Source organism: Candida oxycetoniae (assembly GCF_023343755.2).
Source record: "Candida oxycetoniae strain CBS 10844 chromosome Unknown scaffold7, whole genome shotgun sequence".
Taxonomy (NCBI): Eukaryota; Fungi; Ascomycota; class Pichiomycetes; order Serinales; family Debaryomycetaceae; genus Lodderomyces; species Lodderomyces oxycetoniae.
In genome coordinates, this window is record NW_026055364.1 from 1 (window position 1) to 25,415 (window position 25,415).

General features: G+C 38.0%; 5 protein-coding genes and 1 pseudogene across 6 annotated transcripts; 3 read left to right on the forward strand and 3 right to left on the reverse strand. All coding sequences in view use genetic code 12, as the record gives it.

Annotated features, from left to right (window-relative positions):
• Nucleotides 1–2,805: 2,805 nt before the first annotated feature.
• Nucleotides 2,806–9,057, forward strand: ZDS1 (Zds1p; the record flags this gene model as incomplete). The annotated part of the gene is made up of 2 exons (XM_049326015.1): nucleotides 2,806–8,177; nucleotides 8,514–9,057. The coding sequence occupies 2 exons, from the start codon at nucleotides 2,806–2,808 to the stop codon at nucleotides 9,055–9,057; spliced, it is 5,916 nt and encodes a 1,971-aa protein (XP_049182358.1).
• Nucleotides 9,058–10,796: 1,739 nt separating this feature from the next.
• On the forward strand, nucleotides 10,797–11,933 carry SCS7 (fatty acid alpha-hydroxylase; the record flags this gene model as incomplete). The annotated part of the gene is made up of 1 exon (XM_049326026.1): nucleotides 10,797–11,933. The coding sequence occupies one exon, from the start codon at nucleotides 10,797–10,799 to the stop codon at nucleotides 11,931–11,933; it is 1,137 nt and encodes a 378-aa protein (XP_049182359.1).
• A 196-nt stretch (nucleotides 11,934–12,129) lies between these two features.
• Nucleotides 12,130–14,389, reverse strand: KGF56_000460 (uncharacterized protein; the record flags this gene model as incomplete). The annotated part of the gene is made up of 2 exons (XM_049326038.1): nucleotides 12,130–13,299; nucleotides 14,363–14,389. 2 exons carry the CDS (start codon nucleotides 14,387–14,389, stop codon nucleotides 12,130–12,132), a joined length of 1,197 nt encoding a protein of 398 aa, XP_049182360.1.
• Nucleotides 14,390–17,511: 3,122 nt separating this feature from the next.
• On the forward strand, nucleotides 17,512–19,497 carry KGF56_000461 (uncharacterized protein; the record flags this gene model as incomplete). The annotated part of the gene is made up of 1 exon (XM_049326049.1): nucleotides 17,512–19,497. The coding sequence occupies one exon, from the start codon at nucleotides 17,512–17,514 to the stop codon at nucleotides 19,495–19,497; it is 1,986 nt and encodes a 661-aa protein (XP_049182361.1).
• A 402-nt stretch (nucleotides 19,498–19,899) lies between these two features.
• KGF56_000462 lies at nucleotides 19,900–22,871 on the reverse strand (annotated as a pseudogene). Its single transcript has 3 exons — nucleotides 22,783–22,871; nucleotides 20,895–22,606; nucleotides 19,900–20,615 (listed from the first exon to the last, which is right to left on the reverse strand). Coding segments are annotated over exons 1-3 (2,517 nt in total).
• Nucleotides 22,872–23,345: 474 nt separating this feature from the next.
• On the reverse strand, nucleotides 23,346–25,232 carry KGF56_000463 (anaphase promoting complex subunit; the record flags this gene model as incomplete). The annotated part of the gene is made up of 1 exon (XM_049326070.1): nucleotides 23,346–25,232. One exon carries the CDS (start codon nucleotides 25,230–25,232, stop codon nucleotides 23,346–23,348), a length of 1,887 nt encoding a protein of 628 aa, XP_049182362.1.
• Nucleotides 25,233–25,415: the final 183 nt, after the last annotated feature.

Sequence of the window (25,415 nt, forward strand, 5' to 3'; positions counted from 1 at the left end):
CGAGTTGGAGGATCTTTAACCTAATAACGGAGATCTTGACATGACAAAAAAAAAAAAAAAAAAAAAAAATAACCTTTTTTGAGCTCAGGATAAAACCTATTTCCGTAAAATCTCAATTAGCAACAGGCTATTGGTTTCCTCTTTCTCGCTTTTCCAGCTTAGCAACTATTTCCTACAGCAAAAGGTGTTGTTCAATACCAATGTTGTGTTGAAGAATGTCGATTATTCTAAATAAATAAAAAAAAAAAACTGAAAAATTATTCAATTTTTTTAAAAATGAGTCAACGGGTAGAGATTAAGGTTAAAAATTTCTTTTTAATACAAGAGCCATTACTAGTAGTTATGAGCACCATCACTAGACAAAAGGATATATAGTCAGGAAAAGGAAATCGTATTTACAGTCCTGAACTATTTTTAGTTGTACGATTTTAAATAGTTCAGTAAATAGGTTTGCTTGACTAAGTGAATTTCTTGCTGTAGAGATTTTTCTAGGTTTTCACAGTCTCGGCACTATCAAGCAGATCGAGATAGTGGAGCTTACTGACTTGGCTAAAAGGATAACATCTCTAAAGGAGATGCCATCTACTAACTACTCTGATTCCAAGTCACGTGATTTCGGCGAATAGTAGAAAAAACCGTTGAATTGCACAGCTCCAGAGAACCATCCAATTCCAAGTGCTCAGTGGGGGGGGGTTGGGTTTATTTTTTTTTTAGAGTTAAAGATTGCTATTTGCAATACATTTATTTAAGCCTTTGCTTCTACATAGAGTTGACTGATATTCGAAAAGTTTTATTGAGCAGTATGTATCGTTTCAAATATTCTCTTTGTGTCATTGGTCAAAATTTGCAGCCATTTTAGCAAAACTTGTAAGACAAAATATTGAGTAGAATAAACAGCCAAACACGGGCAAAAGCAGGTAAAAGCAGGGAAATTATTGTTCCAGGTAAAATCAGGGAAATTATGGTTCCAGGTAAAAGCAGGGAAATTATGGTTCCAGGTAAAAGCAGGTAAACTCATGGTTCCAGGTAAAAGCATGTCTTTCAAGAGTTATTACTTGAAGAACGACTGTTTGATACTGGCTCAATTGTTGCATGCACACGGGTTTGATTGGTCAATGAGAGTGTTTCGAAATGATTGAATATTTGCATACTTGACGACTTTAACTTTCAAGTCCTATTAAATGTCAAGGATCCTCGCAAGTTAGAGGTTAAACCAACACCTTTCAAGGTATTACAGCTATATGGTGTCCCTTTAAAGAGTACTGTATCCACTAGAACACTACTACTAGAGACTTCTACTATCTCGAGGGGAGACCACTAGAGTACTTTTATTGAGTACTATCTACTATTTGTTCCTAGATAGTAGATACTCAAAAGCAGATTATAGAGCACTACTACTAGAGACTTTCTTCTATCGAGTATCTATTGGTCAGTACTGCTCAAAAGGATGCTCAGTACTGCTCAAAAGTGTTGGTCAGTACTCCACTATCGAGCAAAGCGAGATAGTGGCTAGGTTGGTCAGTACTGCTCAAAAGTGTTGGTCAGTACTCTACTATCTCGCTTTGCTCGATAGTGTCTAGTTTCCCCTTTTATATCACGTGACCAGATTCAAAAAGAGGAGTCAAGGATGTAATCAGTTGTAGTTTATAATGATTCATTTCTCCTCATTTCAACCAAACTGTAGTGAAACATTAAGCTTTTCTTGAATGAATTTCAAGAGTAGAAAGGAGTAAGAAAAGTAAAATTTGAGGTTGCATGCCCAAAAGTAGCTACACTCTACACTATCGAGCGAAGCGAGATAGTGGAGCAAGAGGCTGTTTAAAAATGCTACAAATCTCTAGCTACACTATCGAGCGAGTCTCTAGCTACACTATCGAGCGAGTCTCTAGCTACACTATCGAGCGAGTCTCTAGCTACACTATCGAGCGAATCTCTAGCTACACTATCGAGCGAATCTCTAGCTACACTATCGAGCGAATTTCTAGCTACACTATCGAGCGAATCTTTAGCTACAATATCTCGCATTGCTCGATAGTGGAGCAAGAGGCTATTTAAAAATTCTACAAATTTCTATTGACAAATCTTTATTGGTATTTATTTCTTGTATTTCTACTCATCTCTTTGATACTATCGATTATTGACTATCAATCACTACAACACAACTATAGTATTTATAGAGTACTACTATCTTATCGCTACTATCGAGCGAAGCGAGATAGTGGAGCAGTACTGACCAATACTCTTGAGCAGTCAGTGATTGATAGTCAGTGATTGATAGTCAGTGATTGATAGTATCAGTCAGTGATAGTATCAGTTAGTGATGCTCCACTATCTCGCTTCGCTCGATAGTGTCGCTCAATAGTGTCGCTCAATAGTGTCGCACAATAGTGTCGCTCGATAATAGCAGTCAGTGATGCTCCACTATCTCGCTTCGCTCGATAGTGTCGCTTGATAGTGTCTCTTCCTATTGTCTCTTGTCACACCTCCTGTAGACCTAAAAAATTTTTCTTCTTCCAACTGGTTCGTTTGATCGTCTGTTTTTGATTTCCCTTTCTGAAAATTGTAATTTTTTACAATAATAAAACAACAACAAGACAAGTTGAGCAAAGTAACTCTTGGTTGGTAAACGCTTTTTAGAGTTGATATTACTGGTACTAGTATACAGCTACTACTATACTTTCGCTTAGGCTACAGTTTCCCCCCCACACCCACACCCACACCCACAGACACCCACTCCTTTGTTATTTGGGAAACGCAGATTGGTTCCGATTTCAGACTTATGATTGATTACTTATTCCCCTGTTAATGTCCCTATCCAGTTCGTCGCTACAAAATGATCAAGATTATGAGTATGCTGTACAGGATCTTGAAAAGGAAAAGCAGATGGTTACTGCTTTGAAACGTTTGTCCATAGGCCATATGATGCAGTATGATCCTGATCTTCCTCCAAATACCAGCTTGTCAGATATCAATAGTGGCTCCATTTTCCCCACTTGTAATTCAAGTGGCTCTGCTAACCCGGCCCAGGTTTTCGCTGCAACTGGCTCCATTTTCCCCACTTGTAATTCAAGTGGCTCTGCTAACCCAGCCCAGGTTCTCGCTGCAACTGGCGTCCTGTTGCAAGGCGACGAAAACGAAGGTGCTGATGAAGAGATACCTTACCACACAATACCCGTCTCAAGAACCTCTCCAAGAAGGCAAATAACCCACCATCACCACCATCCTTCTCGTCAACATTCAACTTCCTCCAATGAAAATCATCAAACTGCAACAACAAGCAAATCCCCTAGTCCCATCAAGAGAAAAAGCCTCTTGAATGATAACTCGAGTATAACCACCGCAGAAAGTCAAGATCTGTATTCCGACGCGACAGATGATCAAGTTTATGACTCCTCTAGTGGCTTAATTTGGGTACCTGCAAATATGCACCCGCAGATTAATCCGGAATCTTTTAAATCGCTAATTAAGAATCAGTTTGAGGAGATTTTGGATAAAAAGTTGACAAAACAGAAAGTCTTGTCGAGAAGATCGACATTGTCACATAGCACTTTGGACACTACAGAAACAACAACACAAGGAGGAACAGGTGGAGAAGAAGGAGGAGAAGAAGAAGGAGAAGGAGAAGGAGAAGGAGGAGAAGAGGAGGAGGAGGAGGAGGAGGAAGCATCATTATTAGCTGCTGCTGCTACTGCTGCATCGGGAGCAAGAGATGGCACAACAGACATGAAATCACATTCACTTGAGCAAAATGCTGGTGATGAACTCGATCAGAAAAGATTCTCATTGTCAAAATCTCTGAACTCAGAGTCGAATTCACCTCTGAAAGACTCATCGGCAAAAAGAGAATCTCAAAAGAGAATTCTGAACCCATCGTTGAGAGAATTAACTTCAGAATTACAACAATTGTCGAAAAAGGCTGGATTGGATAAATCAGATGCAGTCACTGTGGCTAGAACATTATCTTCAAACTTACTAGGGTATACCGATGTGGAAAAAATGGCATTTGATGAGTTGAATAGATCTCCTCCTAATGAACTGGATGAGGGAAATGCCCCCTCGAATACTTTACATTTGCAACACCGCTTACAGCAACAGTTTAAACAATCCTTGTTACGTTCATATAAAGATTCAATAGATAATCTTGATTTGAGTATTGGGCCCTTTCCAACCAACACCAATAATTCAAGTGATTTTGCACTAAAAAGGAGTAGGAGAACAGATTATCGAAAACGGGACATGGACTATTCTCCTGCTAGTGAGTCAATGGCTACATCATTGCCATCACCAACATCATCATCATCGGCGTCAGCGCCATCATTATTGCCATCTAAACACACCAATAAAATACTCCCCTTCCCACCAACTCCAACTACCCTGTCATCACCTTCCTTTCAAAGGAAATATAACTCAAGGAATTCTCAATTATTATTTAATTATAGAAAACCTAGTGATCCTAGTTTAGAATCACGAAGAAGCTCTTCTAGTAAGGGTAACTTACAGTTCCCAATTGACCTATCAGTGGAGAATATGCTGACATCATTGTCAAATAGTGGTCCATACATGACTGAGTCCCCACTTGTGAATTTCAATCGTATGCCTACTAAGAAATCCAAAGACTCTCCACCAATTAAGTCAGAATTTTTACACATTAATAAAGACAGGAAAAATGCAAATACATCAAACTCTTATGGTGGTGGTGGTGGAAACCATCGGAGAAAAGATGAAGAGTCTCGTCGTCACCGACCGACTTCACCTCCACAGCAGTCTATGTATGGATCGGCCTCAGTGCATAATCATAATTACCAAGAACAAACTCAGCTGTTGCATATGTATCCGGAACAAGGGTTATATCAACAAAAAAGCCGTCATAGTTCAATGCCAGATGGATCAGTACGCTCAAAACAACAACAACAACAACAACAACAACAACAACAACAACAACAACAACAACAACAATACCAACAATACCAACATCAGCACCAGTACCAACAACGCCAGAGCCAACACCAACACCAACACCAACACCAGCAACAACACCAGCATTCAAATTACTCACTCTCGCCAATTTCTCAGACCCCCTCTCAGAGGCACAGAGCAGCAACAAGTAACAAGCTCTCTTCCGCCTCTAACATTGACACTAACGATTTTATGGTTCTGACTCCTACACGATATAAGCAACAGAGATTACAATACAAAGAAATAAATCGAAATCAAGTACAAAAAGGGTTAAAGGTCAAAGACACAAATACTTTGAAACATCCCACTAAAGAGAAACAACATGGCTATCCACCAGTGTCCAATGTCATGGTCCCGCGCTCACAGCAATTGCATCAAAATTTAGATTTGTTAAGGTCAGAAATTAATGAGTTTAAGGAAAGTTTAAGCAAAAGTGAAGAAATTAGTGAAAAACAAACAAGTAGGAAACATAGACAAGCCAATTATGACGATTATTATCGTACACGTCCCCCACTTTCCGATTCTCGTCATAGCCGTTTTGGTTCTCGTCATCATGCCAATGAATATGACAAAGTAGATGAGCCAAAAAGCCAGCTAAAATTTGTTGAGCAAGACGATGTTATTGGTAAAGGCGTAAGTCACCCTGAGATCAGTTTTGACTTGAGCTATCAAGATTTATCTACTGATGATCCTTTAGGTATGCAGAATGATACAGAATTGGAGTTTAGAGGTATGGAGAACATTAGAACACCATTCCAAGTTAGGGAATCGGTAGCTTCTAAGGTCAAGGATGAAGATGAAGATATTTTTGCAAATATCCCTACTGTTGATGGTGCTTATTTGGATACTGTTGATGATGATGACAACAACAACATCGAGCAAGGAAAACCAAATCAACAACCATCTAATCAAAATGGATCATTCACACCTCAAAATAAGGAGTTACGTCTCGATTATGCCCTTCCGGCAACGCCACTGTTACAAGAATATTATTCTCCGTTTACCGAATTGGAACAACAACAACAACGACAACAGCAGCAGCAGCAGCAGCAACAACAACAACAACGACAACAACAACAACAGCAACAACAGCAACAACAACAACAACAACAGCAACAACAACAACAGCAACAACAACAGCAGCAGCAGCAGCAGCAGCAACAGCAGCAACAACAACAACAGCAGCAACAAAGTAAATCCGGCACGGAACGTAAATATGGTAATACTTCAGATGCTCTGACGGTGAAAACATCTTCCAAGGCAACCAAGGTCAATACCAAATTATTCAACAAGGCTAGTGTTCAAATTATTGATTCAAATAATTACGAGGAGAAAATGGGTATTAAACAAGGAAAGAAGAGTGATGACAACAACAATAACAAGAAGAAGGAAGATGATAGTCAATCGATGAAGAATGTAAGAAAGAAAAAATCGTTTGGATTGTTACCAGGTGCAATTACTGACGAAGAAGCAAAATTGAAGAAGAAGAAAAGCTGGAATTGGCTAAGAGATAGATCGTCTAGTTTGTCTTCCATTGATACTTCGAACCTACCACCCGTTTCCGAAAATAACAAGGTACCTATTAGATCATTTTCTAGTCCCGAAGTGCGTGACGAGTCAAAAGAAACATTGTTACTACTGCAAGAACCAAAACATCGAAAATCATCATCGTCACATACAGAGAATGCCGAACTTGCTTCGTTCAATTCGGATAAGGAGAATGTTTTATCTAAATTGTTCAAGAAGAAATCCAAGGCGAATTTGAATAACGCCTCAACCACGCAGTCCATTCACTCACAGGATAGTAATAATAGTAATGGTAATAATAATAATAATAACAATAACAGTAATAGTAACCAAATGGACGGTGTTGCAGTTGATTATGAATCCAACCATCATAGTCCCACTAAGCCATTGAAGAAGAAAACTAGTGGATTGTTTAAGAAGAGATCGAAAGTGAAATTAAATGAAGTGAAGGATAAATTAAATTCGTTGAATGTTTTGAAAAATGAAGGTTTAGCACAAAAGAAGAGGTTGAGTGAAGAAAAAGCTGAAGAACAAAAGAGTCATACTATCAAGAAATCTTTTTTGCATCAGCATGGTGCGAACCAATCACCATTAGCTAGTGACGATGTTGATAGGATGGAAGTGGTGCAGTCGAAAACTATGACTCAAGATCAACCTTTAGAACTGAGCAGCAGCAACAACAACAACAAATCCAGTAAATCCAGTAAATCCGGTAAATTCAGTAAAGATGAAAAAGTAAAAGAATCAATAATATTAGTTGATGATAAGGGAAAAGCAGCAGCAGCAGAAGGAGAACGCAAAGACACTGATGAAAATGAAGAAGAGGAAGAAGTAGAAGAAGAAGAGGAAATTAGGAAGAAACTGATTATAAAGAAACATAAACGAAATCGTCACAACAATAAAAGAAAAGAAAAAGCAACACCAACATCATCATCATCTTCTTCTTCATCATCATCATCATCTTCATCAGCGCCCCAAGTTGATGATAATACCAAAACTTCACAATTAGAGCAATGCGAATCCGAACAACAAGCTCCATTATCACCTACCAGCATAGAAAAAGAACACCTTAATAAACTTGATATTCAAGAAAAAATCAAGAAACAGATCAAAAGAACGTCAAAAGCCAACCAGCCCATACAATTCACTGATTCAGCATTTGGTTTCCCCTTGCCACCACCATCACAATCCACCATTGTAATGTTGGATTATAGATTTCCTGTTCATGTTGAGCGGGCCATTTATCGATTGAGCCACCTAAAATTGGCCAACCCCAAGAGATCACTTCGTGAGCAAGTACTCTTGTCTAACTTTATGTACGCATACTTGAATTTGGTTGACCATACTTTACATGTAGAGCACATGGAAAGTGAGGATATGAGTGTTAGTGGCAAGCTCAGTGATGATGAAGATGAAGATCTTGAACATGATGGTGACGACGATGACAACAACGAGGAAGTTGTTGTTCAAATTAAGGAAGATCAGATGCACTTTAGTGAAAACGAGGTGATTTTTGAGGAGGAGGATATGCTAGTACCATTAACAACTGAAGAATATAAAAATGAAGGAAGAAAAAGAGGTCCTGTTGCAGAGTACATTACTGCCGACAATATTCATTACGAGGAGGAAGATGAGAGGGATTCGATATCCATTGAATTGGATGTGGTTTCTAATGAAGATGGTGCAAATGTAACGTTGAGTAGAGACTCTAGTATAATTGCATGAAAATGAATTAGGAATGAATATACAAAAAGAGAAGAAGGGCGTTTTTTCCATAGAGGGGTTTGTTGTAGTGTTTACTTTGAGCCATTATAAGCCACTGTGGGCCACCACAGTGGGTCTAGGGTTCGTTGTAAGCCACTTGTAGGAACACATTTCTGGTTTTCAGTTGAACCAAATGGGTGTTTGTCTCTATGTATAGATACAATTTTTTTTTGCAACCAAATATTAATTCCATTGGTAAAGAGTCTTGGTGTAGTTAATACACGACAGGCAAGTATGATCACATATACGGACCCATTTATGACGAGCAGTAATGATAGTAGCCCACAAACTTCCAACTCCGAACGAGAAGTACTTGATGGTGATTTGCTTCAAGATTTGTTATCTACGGAAGGAAGTTTCTATTTTACGCCAACATCGCCATTGGCAGAATCCTTGGTAGAGGAGTATGAGTATACTACATTAGATCCAAAAGCTAGAGGATTTGAGATTGAATTTGGTAGAAACGTGAATGATGGTGGTGAAGGTGGTGAAAATGTAAATTTGCTTGATGGTGGTGAAGGTGGTGAGGATGAAAATTTGCTTGACGGTTTTTTTGTCCCCGTGCTTCCTGTACTGGTGAGCACTGAAGTTGGGGAAGAAATTGAAAAAGGTTATACATCCCTACATGGGGGGGTGTACAGTGGTGGAGGGTGCAAGCGCATCAAGGCTAAAAACGATAGAGAATTAGAAGTTATAGCTGAAATCAGTTCATTATTACAGATTTTGATCGAGATTGATTTGCAAATTGTTGACGAATTGAAAAAACTACTCACTATCGAGGAACTAGACTGCACACTATCGAGGAACTAGACTGCACACTATCGAGGAACGAGATAGTGTAGTCGCATGGCTGTAGTCCAGTTCCTCGAGTGTGTAGACGCATAGCTGTAGTCTAGTTCCTCGAGTGTGTAGACGCATAGCTGTAGTCCAGTTCCTCGAGTGTGTAGTCGCATAGCTGTAGTCTAGTTCCTCGAGTGTGTAGACGCATAGCTGTAGTCTAGTTCCTCGATAGTGAGTCTAGTTCCTCGATAGTGTAGTCGTATGGCTTGAATAGGAAAAAAGAAAGGCATAAACAGCAGGAAATAATCTCTAACAAAATAAGGAAATAATCAAACAAAATGACGATAATCTCTAAAAAAATGAGGAGATAATATTTAACAAAGTCTACAAATCATATGGTCTTGTAATCCCAGAGTCTAGTAATCTACAGTCTATTAATCTACAGCCCAGTCCTCCCACAGTCTAGTCATCTTGTGTTACTTTGATTAATTACTAGGTGGAAAAACGCGTGAGATTATTTTTCCATTGCTCGGCTCATAGTGGTACAGAAAAAAAACAAAAACTTAAACGACAAGATGAAAGATTAGCTGGAAAAGAATACAATACATAAACCATTAGACAAAAATTCACAGAAGCAACTAAAAGGATTTAAGGATTTAAGGATTTAAGGATTTGGTTAGATGTTTTGTAAAAGAAAAACTACTATTGGCTAATGGAGGGCACACTAGCTTCGCTCGAGAATGTCGCGATGGTGTCGCAATAGTGCCGGTGGCAGCTAGTGCTGCTCCACCATCTCGCTTCGCTCGAGAGTGTCGCGATAGTGCCGCTACTTTAGATAGAGTCAGTGGTGCTCCACCATCTCGGCTTCACTCGATGGTGCAGAAAAAAAAAACATAAATTGAAGCTACGCGAGAAAAAAGATTCCCCATTGCCTATTTAAGCCAAACTTGTCAATTACACCCCAACTCTCTTCTAAGCTTTGAGGTGGGTCCTTGTTATTGCTTTTTCTTTTTTCAACACAACCCACTGCTGCTGAAAAAAGAAAAAGAAAATGGCGAAAACCCATATGTATGTATTGGTGCACATGCCAAATGTCAAAGGACTGGATGAAAAGGAAAATAGAATAGAGTTTTGAAAAATTGAAAAATTGAAAAATTGAAAAATTGAAAAATTTTTTTTTTGGTGCATTTCAAAATAGATATAAAACTAAACTTATTTGTCACACCACTTGGTACCACGGAGCAAAGAAAGTGTGTGAGTGTGAGTGCAAGTGTGTGAGTTGAAACGCGTAATTTGTTTTATAAAAATAGTCAAAGGTACCAACAAAAAAAATAACAAACAAATCAAATAAAAGCCAAATCAAATAAAAGCCAAATCAAATAAGTGCTAAACCAAATAAGTGCTAAATCAAATAAGTGCTAAACCAAATAAGTGCTAAACCAAATAAGGTCCAACCAATAAGTGCTACACCAAATAAGGTTCTCCTCAGATTAAGGCAAACCAAATAAGGTCAACTTAGACTAGGCCAACTTAGAATAAAGGCGATTCAAACAGAGTTTTCCTCAGATTAAGGCAAACCAAATAAGGTCAACTTAGAATAAGGGCAATTCAAACAGAGTCCTTTCAGATTAAGGCAATTCAAACAGAGTCCTTCTCAGATTAAGGCAATTCAAACAGAGTCCTTCTCAGATTAAGGCAATTCAAACAGAGTCCTTCTCAGATTAAGGCAATTCAAACAGAGTTCTCCCCAAGCTAGATCCATTTTGTAGATGTCACGAAGTTTACCCTTGATATCGGCAGCAGAAGTTGCTAAACATAACCAAAAAACCGACTGTTGGGTGACATTGTATCAAAGAAAAATCTATAATGTTACCGGCTTTCTCGATGAGCACCCTGGTGGCGGAGATTTGATATTGCAGTACGCAGGTAAAGATGTAACCGAGATCATGGCTGATTCCGCAAGTCATAAGCATTCAGAAAGTGCTTATGAAATGTTGGACGATGGTATGCTTGTTGGATACATGGCCACGGAGGTTGAGGAGCGAGAATTGATAAATAACAAGAATAAAACCTTGGTTGAAGTCAAGTTGAATTATCCCAACGAAACAGAGTATGACATGTACGAATTTCACGAGAATTTACCTACATTGGATAAATTATGGATTCAAACTGATTTCTCCAAGGATGCCACAGTGCACAAGTTTTTGGATTTAAACAAACCTTTGCTCATGCAACTATTGAAAAGTAACTTTACAAAGGATTTTTACTTGGATCAAGTTCATAGACCAAGACACTATGGTAAAGGCTCAGCACCATTATTTGGTAACTTTTTGGAACCTATTTCATTAACTCCTTGGTGGGTCGTTCCTTTGGTTTGGATTCCTCCAAATTTTTATTTGTTCTATATCGGATTCACGAACCAACATCCAGTTGTTGCTTTGAGCCTTTGGGCTATGGGATTATTTGTTTGGACACTTGTGGAATACTGCTTGCACAGGTTTCTTTTCCATGTCGATAAACATTTACCTGATCATCCTTATTTCTTTTGTGTGCACTTTTTGTTACATGGAATTCACCATTATTTACCTATGGATGGTTATAGGTTAGTTTTACCCCCTACCTTGTTTGTCGTATTGGCATTCCCATTCTACAAATTGATTTTCAAGTTGTTTCCATTTTATATGGCTTGTTCAGGATTTGCTGGTGGTACTTTGGGTTACATCATATATGACGTTACTCATTATGTCTTGCATCATTCTAGGTTACCAAAATTTTATCAGAGTTTGAAAACCTATCATTTAGAACATCACTACAAGAATTACGAAATGGGTTTTGGTGTCAGTTCGAGGTTTTGGGATGTAATCTTCAACACAGAGATTGAGACTACTTACGAAAAGGGAAACTAAAGGTATTTCTCACTAGTGTTTTTAGTGGGGGGGGGAGGTTTTTTGCTTTTGTTTTATTTGTAAATTTTGTTTTTGTTTTTGTTTGGTTTGGGCATAGATTAGGAGGGAAAAAGAGTAGAAGAGGTAATTTATTTGGGGAATATAAAATGTTCATATAATAATGTAAAACTAAATTGATTAATTTTGAATATGATCTTTAGATTGTATAGGTTTTGACTAAACTTTCCTTGTCTAACATCACCAGCTGCTGCTGTTTTTGTTGTTGTTGTTGCTCTCTGGCAAGTTTCATGATGTTTAAAATGTTCTGTTCTATTTTTTTCTTCTTGAGCACTTCTTTTTTTTGATTCATAGTTAAAGGAGAAGAGGAATCGTAACCAACTCCACCACGAGAGCGTGGGAAATTCGTTAAATACTCGCGATAGCTGGACACGTTAAAGCCTCCGCTTTCTGTGATTATTGAGTTGCGTTGAGACTCGTCCATTGTGTCGTCGAATTCATAAACGTTCCTTACATTTTCAAATAGATCTTTAAATCGTTGATGTAGCCTTTCATACATTTCAATAGTACTAGCTGTACTACCTGAAGCTGATTGTAAGTCATTGGTCATTGCTGCTTGTAACACATCGTACCATCGTATTACATCATTAAGTTTTTTCTTTTGGTTCGTAGGAACATGCAGTTGCATTAAAGTATTGAGCATCAGATCAAATTTATTAGCAAGTTGACTGTGTACGACAAGGATGTCCCCCGTTAGTCCCGAGTCAGTCATGCTCAAGTTTGTTTCTATTTTACCCTCCTGTTTCATTTTAACAATCTTTTGATGTATCTTAAATTCAATAAGGGCATGTATGCAATTCATCAAGGCCAGTTTTGCGTTCGGTAGCAGCTCGATATAGGTAACTTCATGAATTGGCTTATTTAGATCCTGCTCTTGGTGCTCTAGGTCCTGGTGCTGCTGCTCTAGGTCCTGCTCCTGCTGCTCTAGGTCCTGCTCCTGCTGCTCTAGGTCCTGCTCCTGCTCCTGCTGCTCTAGGTCCTTTACTCTTTTTTGGTTTTTACGCCGCGGTTTGATCACCCTATCATACTGAAGCAAACAGCTTTCGAATATTGTATTTTCCACCTCAATATCTTGTTCATATACCTCATTGTCATACACATTAATCAAGTTATCAACATATTTGACATTTGGGATAGGTACGTCATTAAACAGTTTTGGCCAATTTGCCCATATTTTGCGAGGAAATTCACAATTAACTCGGTGTAGTAAGAATGTAGAGTACAAATGAATGGACAAATTGTCAATAAACTCTTGTTCTAATGAATTAAGAATTTGGTTTATCTCTGTTTTACTAGCCATTTCCTCATACTAAACATTACCTCATCGCGATGTCCTAAAGTCCAATTGAAAAATTAAAAAGAAAAAAAAGAAATTCACACTATTCTACTCCACTATTGAGGTACACTATTGAGCTGCTACACTATCGAGCTACTCAACTATTGAGCTACACTATCGAGCTGCTCCTCTATTGAGCTACACTATCGAGCTACTCAACTATTGAGCTACACTATCGAGCTGCTCCTCTATTGAGCTACACTATCGAGCTGCTCCTCTATTGAGCTACACTATTGAGCTACTCCTCTATTGAGCTACACTATTGAGCTGCTCCTCTATTGAGCTACACTATTGAGCTGCTCCACTATTGAGCTACACTATTGAGCTACACTATTGAGCTACTCCTCTATTGAGCTGCTCCTCTATTGAGTTACACTATTGAGCTACACTATTGAGCTACTCCTCTATTGAGCTGCTACACTATCGAGCTGCTCCACTATTGAGCAACTCCTCTATTGAGCCGCACTATTGAGCTACTCCACTATCGAGCTCTGCTCAATAGTAGAGCAACACATTGACTAGAAAATCAAACGATAAAGCTAAAGGGAGAGCGTCTACAACAGGCGGCACCATCGGCGGTAAAAGCTTTGAAAGTAATGAACGTGGTGGAGATGAATGTAGTGAGGCAATGAATGTACTTAATGTAATGAATGTAATAAAAGTTAGTTGAAATAGTAGCACCAGCAATAGCTAAAGAGAAAAATCTCGTGGTTTTACAGTTATCACCTGATTAGTGAGTTACAGTTGAATTTCTATACAATTGGTTTAATTCATAGCCACACCCCCATCACTACTAACCTATAACTACTAACCTATAACTACTAACCTATAACTACTAACCTATAACTACTAACCTATAACTACTAACCTATAACTACTAACCTATAACTACTAACCTATAACTACTAACCTCTTCCTGACTTCTCACTTACTAGTACCTCCCTCCTCCTCCCTCTTCTAAAGCCCCTATTTATTACCGCTACTTACTCCCACTTTCCACTACTTTCTGCTTTTTTCGACTGCCCACCTGCCTTACCCCGATTATCGCTCTATGTAAGCGCATGAAGCCAGATTAAGTTGAAAAGATAAAAAGCCAGATTAGTTTCTGTCCAATAAGCCACAATTTACAACTTCAAACAATACTCCAATATACCTTGCAACGTTTTTTAAAGATAAAAAAAAAAAGACAAAGGATTATGGAAGATTTCCGGGTTTGATATTATTCAATTTTTTTCCTCCTTGAGGCAAAAGTTTGCATTTTTGCAATCGACTTTGTTGATCGCCACAATTGTGATGAGTACACTACCCTTAAAATCCTCTCTCGACAAGCCAGCCAGCCTGCAAAATAACCAAACCTTCAAAGCCAATCTTTAAAAATTTAGTCCCTTTACCTGTTCCATCAACAATAGGTTGTTTATTCTCTATCTAAAAATAATGTTGCTTCTCTATCAATGTTGCTTCTCTATCAATGTTGCTTCTCTATCAAAAAAATGATGTTGCTTTTCTATCAAAAAATAATATTGCGTTTTAATATTGCGTCTCAACAATAGAGGTAACAACCACTAAATATTTTTTTTTTTTTTTTTTAATTGAGACATGTCGTATACGTACAAAAAGGAGAGAAGGACGACATAATATGCATATTATCATCGTCATTACCTATTATCATGGATGCGCATTATCAAGATTATGAGTAAGAACACACGAGTTTGTAACTAAAAGCTTCCCCACTCTTAAAAAAACAAAAAAGTGATTTATCTTATTTTATCTTATTTTACTTTTTAACGTTGGAGAAAAGGGGAATATTATCGTTTAATCGAACTTAATTGAAACAAAACGGTTTTTTTGATGAAGGGGGAGAAAAAAAAAAAAAAAAAAAAAAGATGCAAAACACTTATGTGCCAAAAAGATATGATTATATTCAACCAATGAGAGAACAATAAACTTACTGTACATATATCTCAAGTACTCTGAAATGCTATTTGCTCCTCTTATTATTAGGAGTCGGCCAATCAGCGTTCATCTTTCCAGTTATAATAATCTACTATCGTCAAAAAAAAAAAAGTCACCACCTTTTTTTCAAAAGTGGTTTTGAGGCGTAGAGTTGCATATCTTACAGAAAAAGTTGTCAAGGGTAGCGCATTTGCATCGTAATTTGTAAATATCTCGGTTGAATTTATATCCACATGCCGTAAACTATTAGGCAATCCTTCACTGGCATATCATTTATGTAAACAAACGTCTAATGTGTATCAATCTATCTTTAAAAGTGATTCCATCTATACCTGATTTTTGAAGAAGATATAGATCTATATCTGATTTTAAGAGGTTCCATCTATATCTTATTTTCAAGAGATTCCATGGATATCTAATTTTTGCAAGAGATTCCATAGAAATTTTATCTTTGCAAGAAATTTCATGTATATCATATTTTGATGTAATCAAAATATAGCTATTTACAATCACTACCATTTAGGTTTACTATGCAACTCATATACTAAACAAGATAACAATATACAAAAAATAGGAAACGATAGGGCAGTTAAGTTGAAAAAAATTAGCACGTTTTCCAAAACAATCAGGGGAATCGTGCTCAATGTTTCTTTTTACAATAGATCTCTTTTTATGCTGATAGAGTCATAATGTTTATCCACGTTTATCCACATTTTGTTGATTGGTTTTGTGTGGGAAAAGATTTTCTATTGTGTGGGAAAAAAAGGCTTTTTTATTGTGTGGAAAAGAAGCTATTTATCGATAAATGATCCACTCTAATTTGTTTGGATGCTTCTTTTATTTTTTATTTTATATTTTTACCGGGGATTAGAAACTTGCATATTGCATCTAAGGTTCCTATCGAATGCGGCGATTAGGTGATTCTGACAGCTTTTAGGGGGAGATTAGCCAAGTAACACTAATTTCGAAAAGAAGAAGTAGACGATAAAATTAAAATCAGGTGAAGAAAATGTAAAGGCAAGTAAGGTAAGCTGATGAAAAATGTAAAGTCAAAGCAAATAAGGGACACCACGCTGATGAGAAAAAAGTTAGTGATGGCTTCTATTGTACCGAAAATTTAGTTTTTGGTTGAACAATGTGTATTTGCCCTCAACTTATCGATATACCCTCTCCACACCTTTTCTTTGTATAATAATAGTTACTAAAAAAATGTGTGGATGTGCGCAATTTTGGTTACTTGATTTGCCCGTTTTACACAAAACGACAATTATCACCAATTACTAACCACCACATTTAGTATCTAGAGTGGCAATTGGTCAGTCCCCCCTTCCCCCCTCCCCCCTCCCCACCGTAAACTAACCAAAACGAATCATTTACTAGGTACAAATGCATCTTGGTTCATTTCTTTTTTATTCTTTGTTCTTCTTTTTTGTTTTCTCTAGTTTATAGAATACCTCTAATGCATCTAATTTAAAGAGTCCTAATGCATAAACGTAACGGAGTGATCAAAGGGAATGGGTGATGCAATAACTTTAACAGTTTTAACGACACCCGAATTTGGGAAACAAAGTGCCAAGTAGAGAAAGCGCATTCCAAAATAAAATGACTAGTGTTGTAACCGGTTTCGTTAGATCAATACAACTTTGATTCAGTATATTCTATTGATGGAAAATTCTGGTTCTGGCAATATCAACTCTTTTGAAACGTATGAGAGAGAGTAAAAGTGAGAGAGTAAGAGTGAAAGAAGGTGAGGGTGAAAGATAGAAAAGATAAAAAAAATATCATGCAATTTGTTATATTAGGAAGAAAGAGGATGGGAAAATGTGGTCAAGTAGGGGGTTGTTTTGTGCTGCGTCGTTTAATGTAAGGTTGCGAGTCATGCACTGTTTTTTGCAGTATAACCAAATAATGATAGTAAAATCAAATTACAATAGGTTTCCAGTGTGAGTATTGGTATTGCATTGTCTTGAGCATGTTTTTTTCCAATAAGGAAAACCGCACGATATTATAGTCCTCGGCTTACGCATCCTTGTATGTTGGTTGTCGGATTACAATAGGTTCAAGGTACTTGTCCAGTTTTTCATTCCCAGTTTTCTTTGGTTGTTGCAGGCAAACAGTGCATCTGGAAAGAGTATATAAATACTCGATATGTTTTCTCAACCTTTGACACTTTTCGGTTTCAACTCAGTACCACTAACACTAGTAATATCCATACTTTAGCTAGCTATCGCCATGAAGTTTACTAGCATTGCTGCTGTGGCAACTTTTGTAGCCGCATCAAGTGCTGCCGCTATTTACCCAGATCAGTTTGCGCCTGGTGCTGCAGACCTTGTCATTTCTGGTGCTGCTTATCAAAACTTATTAAACCAATTACATATTGATGCTGTTACTGCTTCTGCCTTAGGTTTGACCGAGGGTAAAACTGCTGCCGAGTTAGCATCTGACTTGTCAAACATCTTAGAAAGACAAACCAAGAGATCTGCTTTTACTCCAGTTTCAACTAATGATGCAAAAGATGGTATCGACGCTTTAGTCTCTGGCTCAATTGATACCGACACTCCTTACGGATTCAACAAGTTGTTGAACATTTTGAACATTGACGAAGATACTGCTACTCAATTAGATATTGTTCAGGGATACCCACAATCCCACTTGGTAGAACGTTTAGCCCAAATTGCTTATCATGATGACTTAGAAAAAAGAGGTATTGCTTCTTCTCTCATTGAACTTCCAGTTCACTTATTAACTGCTGCCATTGACCTTTTGTTCAGGGGTGTTATTGTCCCAGGTGCTGCTGGTTTCGACACTTTGCTCGGAATTTTGGGAATCAACACTACTGTTGCTGAAGACATTGGATTGAAAGTTGACTCAACCGTTGAAGAATGGGTCGCAGCCATTGCTAAGATTATCGGATCAGTTGCTGACAGTGCTGTTAGCGGTATTACCAGCGGTATTAGTGGTGGTCTTAGCGGTATCTTCGACAACAAAGTTAAGGTTGTCGCTAAAAGAGGTATTGCTTCCACTCTTATTGAGATCCCAGTTCACATATTGACTGATGCTATTGACCTTTTGTTCAGGGGTGTTATTGTCCCAGGTGCTGCTGGTTTTGACACTTTGCTCGGAATTTTGGGAATCAACACTACTGTTGCTGAAGACATTGGATTGAAAGTTGACTCAACCGTTGAAGAATGGGTCGCAGCCATTGCTAAGATTATCGGATCAGTTGCTGACAGTGCTGTTAGCGGTATTACCAGCGGTATTAGTGGTGGTCTTAGCGGTATCTTCGACAACAAAGTTAAGGTTGTCGCTAAAAGAGGTATTGCTTCCACTCTTATTGAGATCCCAGTTCACATATTGACTGATGCTATTGACCTTTTGTTCAGGGGTGTTATTGTCCCAGGTGCTGCTGGTTTTGACACTTTGCTCGGAATTTTGGGAATCAACACTACTGTTGCTGAAGACATTGGATTGAAAGTTGACTCAACCGTTGAAGAATGGGTCGCAGCCATTGCTAAGATTATCGGATCAGTTGCTGACAGTGCTGTTAGCGGTATTGCTAGCGGTATTAGTGGTGGTCTTGGTGGTATCCTCGACAACAAAGTTAAGGTTGTCGCTAAAAGAGGTGTCGCAAGTGACCTTATTGAACTTCCAGTTCACTTCTTGACTATTGCCATTGACCTTTTGTTCAGGGGTGTTATTGTCCCAGGTGCTGCTGGTTTTGACACTTTGCTCGGAATTTTGGGAATCAACACTACTGTTGCTGAAGACATTGGATTGAAAGTTGACTCAACCGTTGAAGAATGGGTCGCAGCCATTGCTAAGATTATCGGATCAGTTGCTGACAGTGCTGTTAGCGGTATTGCTAGCGGTATTAGTGGTGGTCTTGGTGGTATCCTCGACAACAAAGTTAAGGTTGTCGCTAAAAGAGGTATCGCTTCCACCGCCATTGAACTTCCAATTCACTTCTTGACTATTGCCATTGACCTTTTGTTCAAGGGTGCTATTGTCCCAGGTGCTGCTGGTTTCGACACTTTGCTCGGAATTTTGGGAATCAACACTACTGTTGCTGAAGACATTGGATTGAAAGTTGACTCAACCGTTGACCAATGGGTCTCAGCCATTGCTAAGATCATCGGATCAGTTGCTGACAGTGCCGTTGGTGGTATTACTGGCGGTCTTGGTAGTATACTCAACAACAAAGTTAAGATTGTTGCTTAAAGAATTTAACACTGCGTTATAAAAAGTTAACACTGCGTTATAGGTGGTTAACACTCCGTTATAAAAAGTTAACACTGCGTTATAGGTGGTTAACACTCCGTTACAAATGACTTCAATTTCTTGATAAAACTCCTTTTACACATTTCGGTTTGATACTTCATTTAATTTACAAAAGTAAAATAGTTATATAAAGACGATTAGAGACCGTTTTAAAGATTTATATAAAGTAATCTCGCTTTGAATCAGTTTTGAAACAACGTTCCAGTACTTTTCTTTACTCTCAACTCATCCTCATCTCTGCCCTCTTTTTAGTAGGAGTCTTTAATTTTTCATCCAATTTGTAAAATCCTATTTTTCTACTGGCCCAGTAAATTCCCCCTTTAAGAAAAGTTTTCTTTCTTCTCATTGCGTCGTGTAGCCGCCATCAACAACCAATGTAGAACCTGTTATATAACTAGCTTTATCGCTAAGTAGAAAAGTAATTGCATTAGCAACTTCATCTGGCTCTCCCAATCTGCCCAAGGGATGCATTTCAATTAGTTGGTCAAATTGTTTTGCACCCAAAAACATTTCTAACAATGGGGTATTGATGAAACCTGGACTAACTTCATTGATTCTGATTCCCAATGGCGCATATTCTAAGGCCAATGTCTTTGTCATCATATGAACGCCTCCTTTCGATGCACATAAGTTTGTAAAACCATATGTACTACTTCTACCTAAAATAGAACCAACATTTACTATATTTCCTCGCTTCTTGAATTCCAGCCAATACTTTAAGACTAATTTATTCAAGGCGAAAGTAGCGGTTAAGTTCACGTTGATTACCTCTTTAAACTGTTCAACAGTCTCGTCTGCGCCAGCTACGTTGGTGTTAATCATAGCTGCATTTGCTACAACAAGGTTGATATCTTTAAATTCGTCAAGTGCATAATTTACTAATTTGACATTATCCTCGTAGGTACCAACGTCAGTACGCAAAAACTTCAAATTATGACTATGTCCTGGTGCCTTTTTGTCAATCAAGCCGAGAATCGGACCAACGTCTTCTACATGTAGGAGGTCTCCTACGACTACTTTTGCTCCAGTGCGCAAAAGTTCAATTGAAGTAGATAATCCTATCCCAGACAACCCGCCAGTAACAATCGCAACTTTGTTTGCGAGATTATAAGACATTTTTGTACATACAAATAAGGGAAGGAGAGAAAGAAGGGAGATTCTAAAGCAAAGGTGTATTCTCTATCTCTATCAAAGATATATAGAAAGGATGGATGAGCAAAAAGAATATGCTAAAATATGCAGAGGAAGATTGTGGGGGGGGACTAAGTATTTAGGGGGCCAATGCAAACCTAGCAAAGCAAGCAAGCTTTTCAATTCACTCTCTGTAAGTCGTTAACAACCACCATCTTCTGTGTGCTCTACTACTTCACAACCAGATCCATCACTAGCCGTTTTCTTCTCATCATCCATTCTGATATCTTTGTGTTTCCTTTTTTTTTCAGTTGCAACTGTAAAGTTTTTCAAAATAAATTCATCAGCAACATCACCATCCAATTTTGCTAATTCCTCTTTGGGTATGACCAAAGGCCAGACCCATTTAGCACATATAGCAAGAAAAAGTAAAACTCCTGGAAATCCAACCGCACCTTTTGTTAGCGTTATCACGAATTCAGCTACACCACCTAAAACTTCCAAAACAGTGTAAATGTAAAGCCATTTTTTGTTCGGTAGCGCATGCATATCTTTCCATAACTGAGGGCAATTTGGGTCGTTTTCAATGTACACCTTGTCCAAGAAGATATACCGTATCCTGTTTGTTACTATATTCTCGTGTAGGCCGGTGATACCCATGATGAAAAACAAACCGGATAGCACGGCTTGCGGTACAAGACCTAGTATCACCAAAAACGGTCTTGACATCATCACAAAGGTCATAGCACCTTGTAATGCGTTACTGATACGTTGTTCAACAACAGATAGTTTCCTTCCGAGGTGGTCATATACTACCAAGGAGTCTGTATGTAGTGGTGCTTGCGGTATTAGCCCATTTGGTGGGGGTATTCCCATTATGCCCGAAAAACCAGTAGTAAGTCCCAACAATAAGAAATCCCAATGGAATGATGCTGGTTTTTTCAATGGATACTCCTTCAGTTGGCACATTAAAGATGACACATTGTGGTCAAAATAAAACAAAAAAGTCAACAAGATGGCAAAGGGAATAGCTAAAAAGACGTCCGCCACTTTGATGTTTTCTCCCGGCCAGAAATGTATGAACCATCCATGTGGTCTTACAGCGCCACTTTCTGTAGGTTGAAATGATTGGGTAATTGGTAATCTCGCCAATGTTGTTTCGTTCAATTTGCCTCCAAAATGAATGAATCCAGTGAAAAAGATAACCGATGCAACTACCCCATAATCAACAAATATTTTACGCACCCATGGTTTGAAATAATGCAAATGATTGCCAAATATAATCGATCCAACTCCACAAATAATCATGCACAACGAGAGCATTACTGAGCAATACCCGCTTGCCAAATCCACATCATCAAACTGGTTTGAAAGAATTTGTATGCCTTTTTGTATATAAACCATATTGATGAAGAATCCAAAAATGTCACACGAATAAAGGCTGATTATTCTTAACCATGAAATGTAGTTCCCTACTGCAATAACAATATGAAACACCATCGACCATAAATACACCCAACACATAAATGCAAAGTAAGGTGTTCCTCGTGGCGTAATTAACTCGTAAACGGTATAGCTAAAGATGGCAACAGGGCCAGTGACACCCACAATACATAAAGGTTGTCCTGAAAATAAGCCAAATACAACCCCTGCAAGCGCGCTTGACATTAGAACCTCATTCACCCCATAAGCATTATTTGTCTTGTCAAACATATCCTGAGCAAACGCAATTGCTGGTAATAGATTAGCGAAAAATATGAATATAGTTGATGGTACAACCCTATAATTCCAGGCATCTTTGAAATCTGAAATGTAATACGGTAGTCTGGTCCTTATATCGTGGTATATACCATACCCATAGTAATTAACATGTCTGAATGAAAGCCCCATGTAAAAAGAAAACTCTAAAGACTCTGTCCTAACAAATGAAAAATGCCCTGGGGCGGAAAAAAAAAAAAATGAAAAATGAAAAGAAAAGAAACCGTTGGTTTGATAATAACGGGGGGTTTATTTATGAATATCAATAAATGATTTGCTTGTGAAGTCAGAAAAGGTTCCGCACTGAATTCTTAAAATGATGGTTGAAAAACATACTATAGGGAGGTTGTCAAGGCTATGGTAAAATCAAGAGCCGTTAATACTTGCACAATTTCACCTCGGGCAATAGTTATTTTGAATTCCATACTAGACTTTTTTTTTTTTTTTAGTTCAAGCTCATCGCAATTTTTTTCTTTAACAATAAACATAAATTAATTAGGGATTATTCTCTTTTAGTTTTATCTGCAATCTGGGGAGGTGGAGCAACACTTTGTAGTTTGCTTCTCTTTTCTCATCTTGCTTCTCTTTCCTCACTTCTCTTACCTCACTTCTCTTACCATCTAGGGATTTTTCTCTCTTCTTTTAGTTTTATTTGCCACCTGTGGCTTTTTTTTCTTAATAGCTTTTCTAGCTCCGATTTAACGAAATTGTAAAAACGTGGCTCATCAAGGGGGTGAGGCTGATTTGTACTTTGAAAAAAGATACAAATAATAAATAACAATTAACCATTTTAGGCCTCCTCTATTTCCATACCACACTGGTCTAGGCCTGGATTTAGCTTCTTCTTCTTCTTTTTTTGTTTTTTTTGTTTTTTGTACTATTTAAACTCCTTTCTCCCTTTAATCATCAGAATCAGAAAATATACAATCTAGGTTCTTGTTTGCAAGGTTTTCCAACTTTGTGAAAAAATCATAGCTATTCTCCTTATTCGCGTCAAGGGCTCTTTTCAACAAATCGTTTGCTATAGGGTCTAGTGGCGCTATAGCCAACGCATCGTGTAAATGGTCAATTGCCAGAAAATAATCACCTAGTTTCATGTGTATCAATCCCACTGCAGATAGAATATTAGCGTCATTTTTATTGTTGATTTTCAACACTTGGTTGAGACATTCTAGTGCCTTATATGGGTCGTTTGACTTCCTATAAACATGACCTAGGTTAGCATGTATTGAAACCCAAGTTTTCGAATTTGAATTTAGGTATTTTGCCATTTGTAATGCTCTTTGTAAATAAAACTCCGCTTTATCGAGCTCATTTTTGTGAAAGTAAACTACACCAAGTTCATTGAGAAGAAGCGGATCTTCCGCGCAGATATGGTGCGAGGCTAAAAGATACTCTTCAGCAAGATTCAAATTGTTCATTTGAAGATGTTGCATTCCCAAGAAGAGGTTTGGTAAGTGAGTACCAGAAAACAACCTAGCTGCATATGCATATGCACTGATGGCTTGTTCGTGCTCTCCTTCAGCGGCAAACGTATGAGCAAATCCGATCCATGCTTGGCCAAAATTGGGATTCAATATTGTTGCTTTGTTAAAAAACTTTCTCGCCTCATGAATCTTATTTATCGACAAGTAATAAGTGCCAATGGCCAACCACGTCATTGGACTTGAAGGGTGAAACTCTGCCAATTGATGGCTCTTGTAGAATAGCTTGTTTCTACCTCCAAGCTCGTACAAGCAGCTTAAGTAGTTTGGCAAAATATCAAAATTGTAAGGATCTTTGAAAATGATTCTCTCGCACAAGTTTAAACAAGCATCGAAATTACACTGTATGTATAGGTAGTCAGCTTGGCTGAGCAATAAGTCGCAGTTGTTATCGAGATCATACTCTTCTCTCAAAATCTGTTCGGCTTCTTTAAACTTATCCACATTTAAGTATTTGCTCAATTTCGTAGCGTATAAAAGCTTTATCAAATCGTCATTGTTGTCCACCTCTCTATAATTCAATCTGGTTGTAACAAACTCCCATTCTTCAAGCGGCGTCATTAAATTGTTGCTTATTAACTCGTTAAACGCTTCGTAGCATTTGACATCCACCAATAATGCTTCTTTATAGCACTCTTTTGCCTTGTCAAAACTAGTTTGCGCTGCATAGATTAATCCTCTCAAATAGCACATTGATGCCTCAAGTTTAACTCCGCCATCGTCATTCTTCAAGCGGTCATCCTTATCAAAGGGGTTATTTTCTCCAATGACCTCCAATGCGTCTTCCCATTGTTCTAGCTTAATTAAACTATACCCGGCCAAGTATCGACATATAATACTCCTCGAAAATTCCTCATTTGATAAAATCAATTCCTTACATCGTAGATAATTACCCTGGTTGAAATATACTTGAGCTAACCAAAACGCATCATTGGCATCCGTGGTCAAGTCCAAAATCTTGTCTCCTAAAAATTCGGCTGTCTTGTACTGATGCTGCATAATAGCATCGTGTCTCCACAATCTGAGTTTTTCAATTGGCGTAAGCAAATCGGCCTGCAGCAAAGATTCGTCACTTCTGTTATGACTCGCTAAATTGTTATTTGACGTTGACGTTCGATCAAGATTGAAAAACAGCGATTTGGTCGACGAACCTGGCGTTTCAAATATCTTGTTACTCTGTTTTGAAGTCGTCGTTGTTGTTTGATTTGGCGGCGTACGAAAGAGTTCCTTCCTTCGGTTCAACATTGGCGAAATAAACAACGTAGAATTATGCTGCTGAGGAGTCTTTTGGTTCTGAACCATACCTAAAATTTGCAACTAAAACTAAAAACCAATATATCAAACAACCTAGCTTTGGTATACTTACCTTTGACCTTGACGATGTTTCACTCTGTTAAAGAAGGAAAAAGAAAAAAGATTTTTGTTTATCTCATCTCATCTCATCTCATCTCATCTCATCTCATCTCATCTCTTTTTGCTTTATAC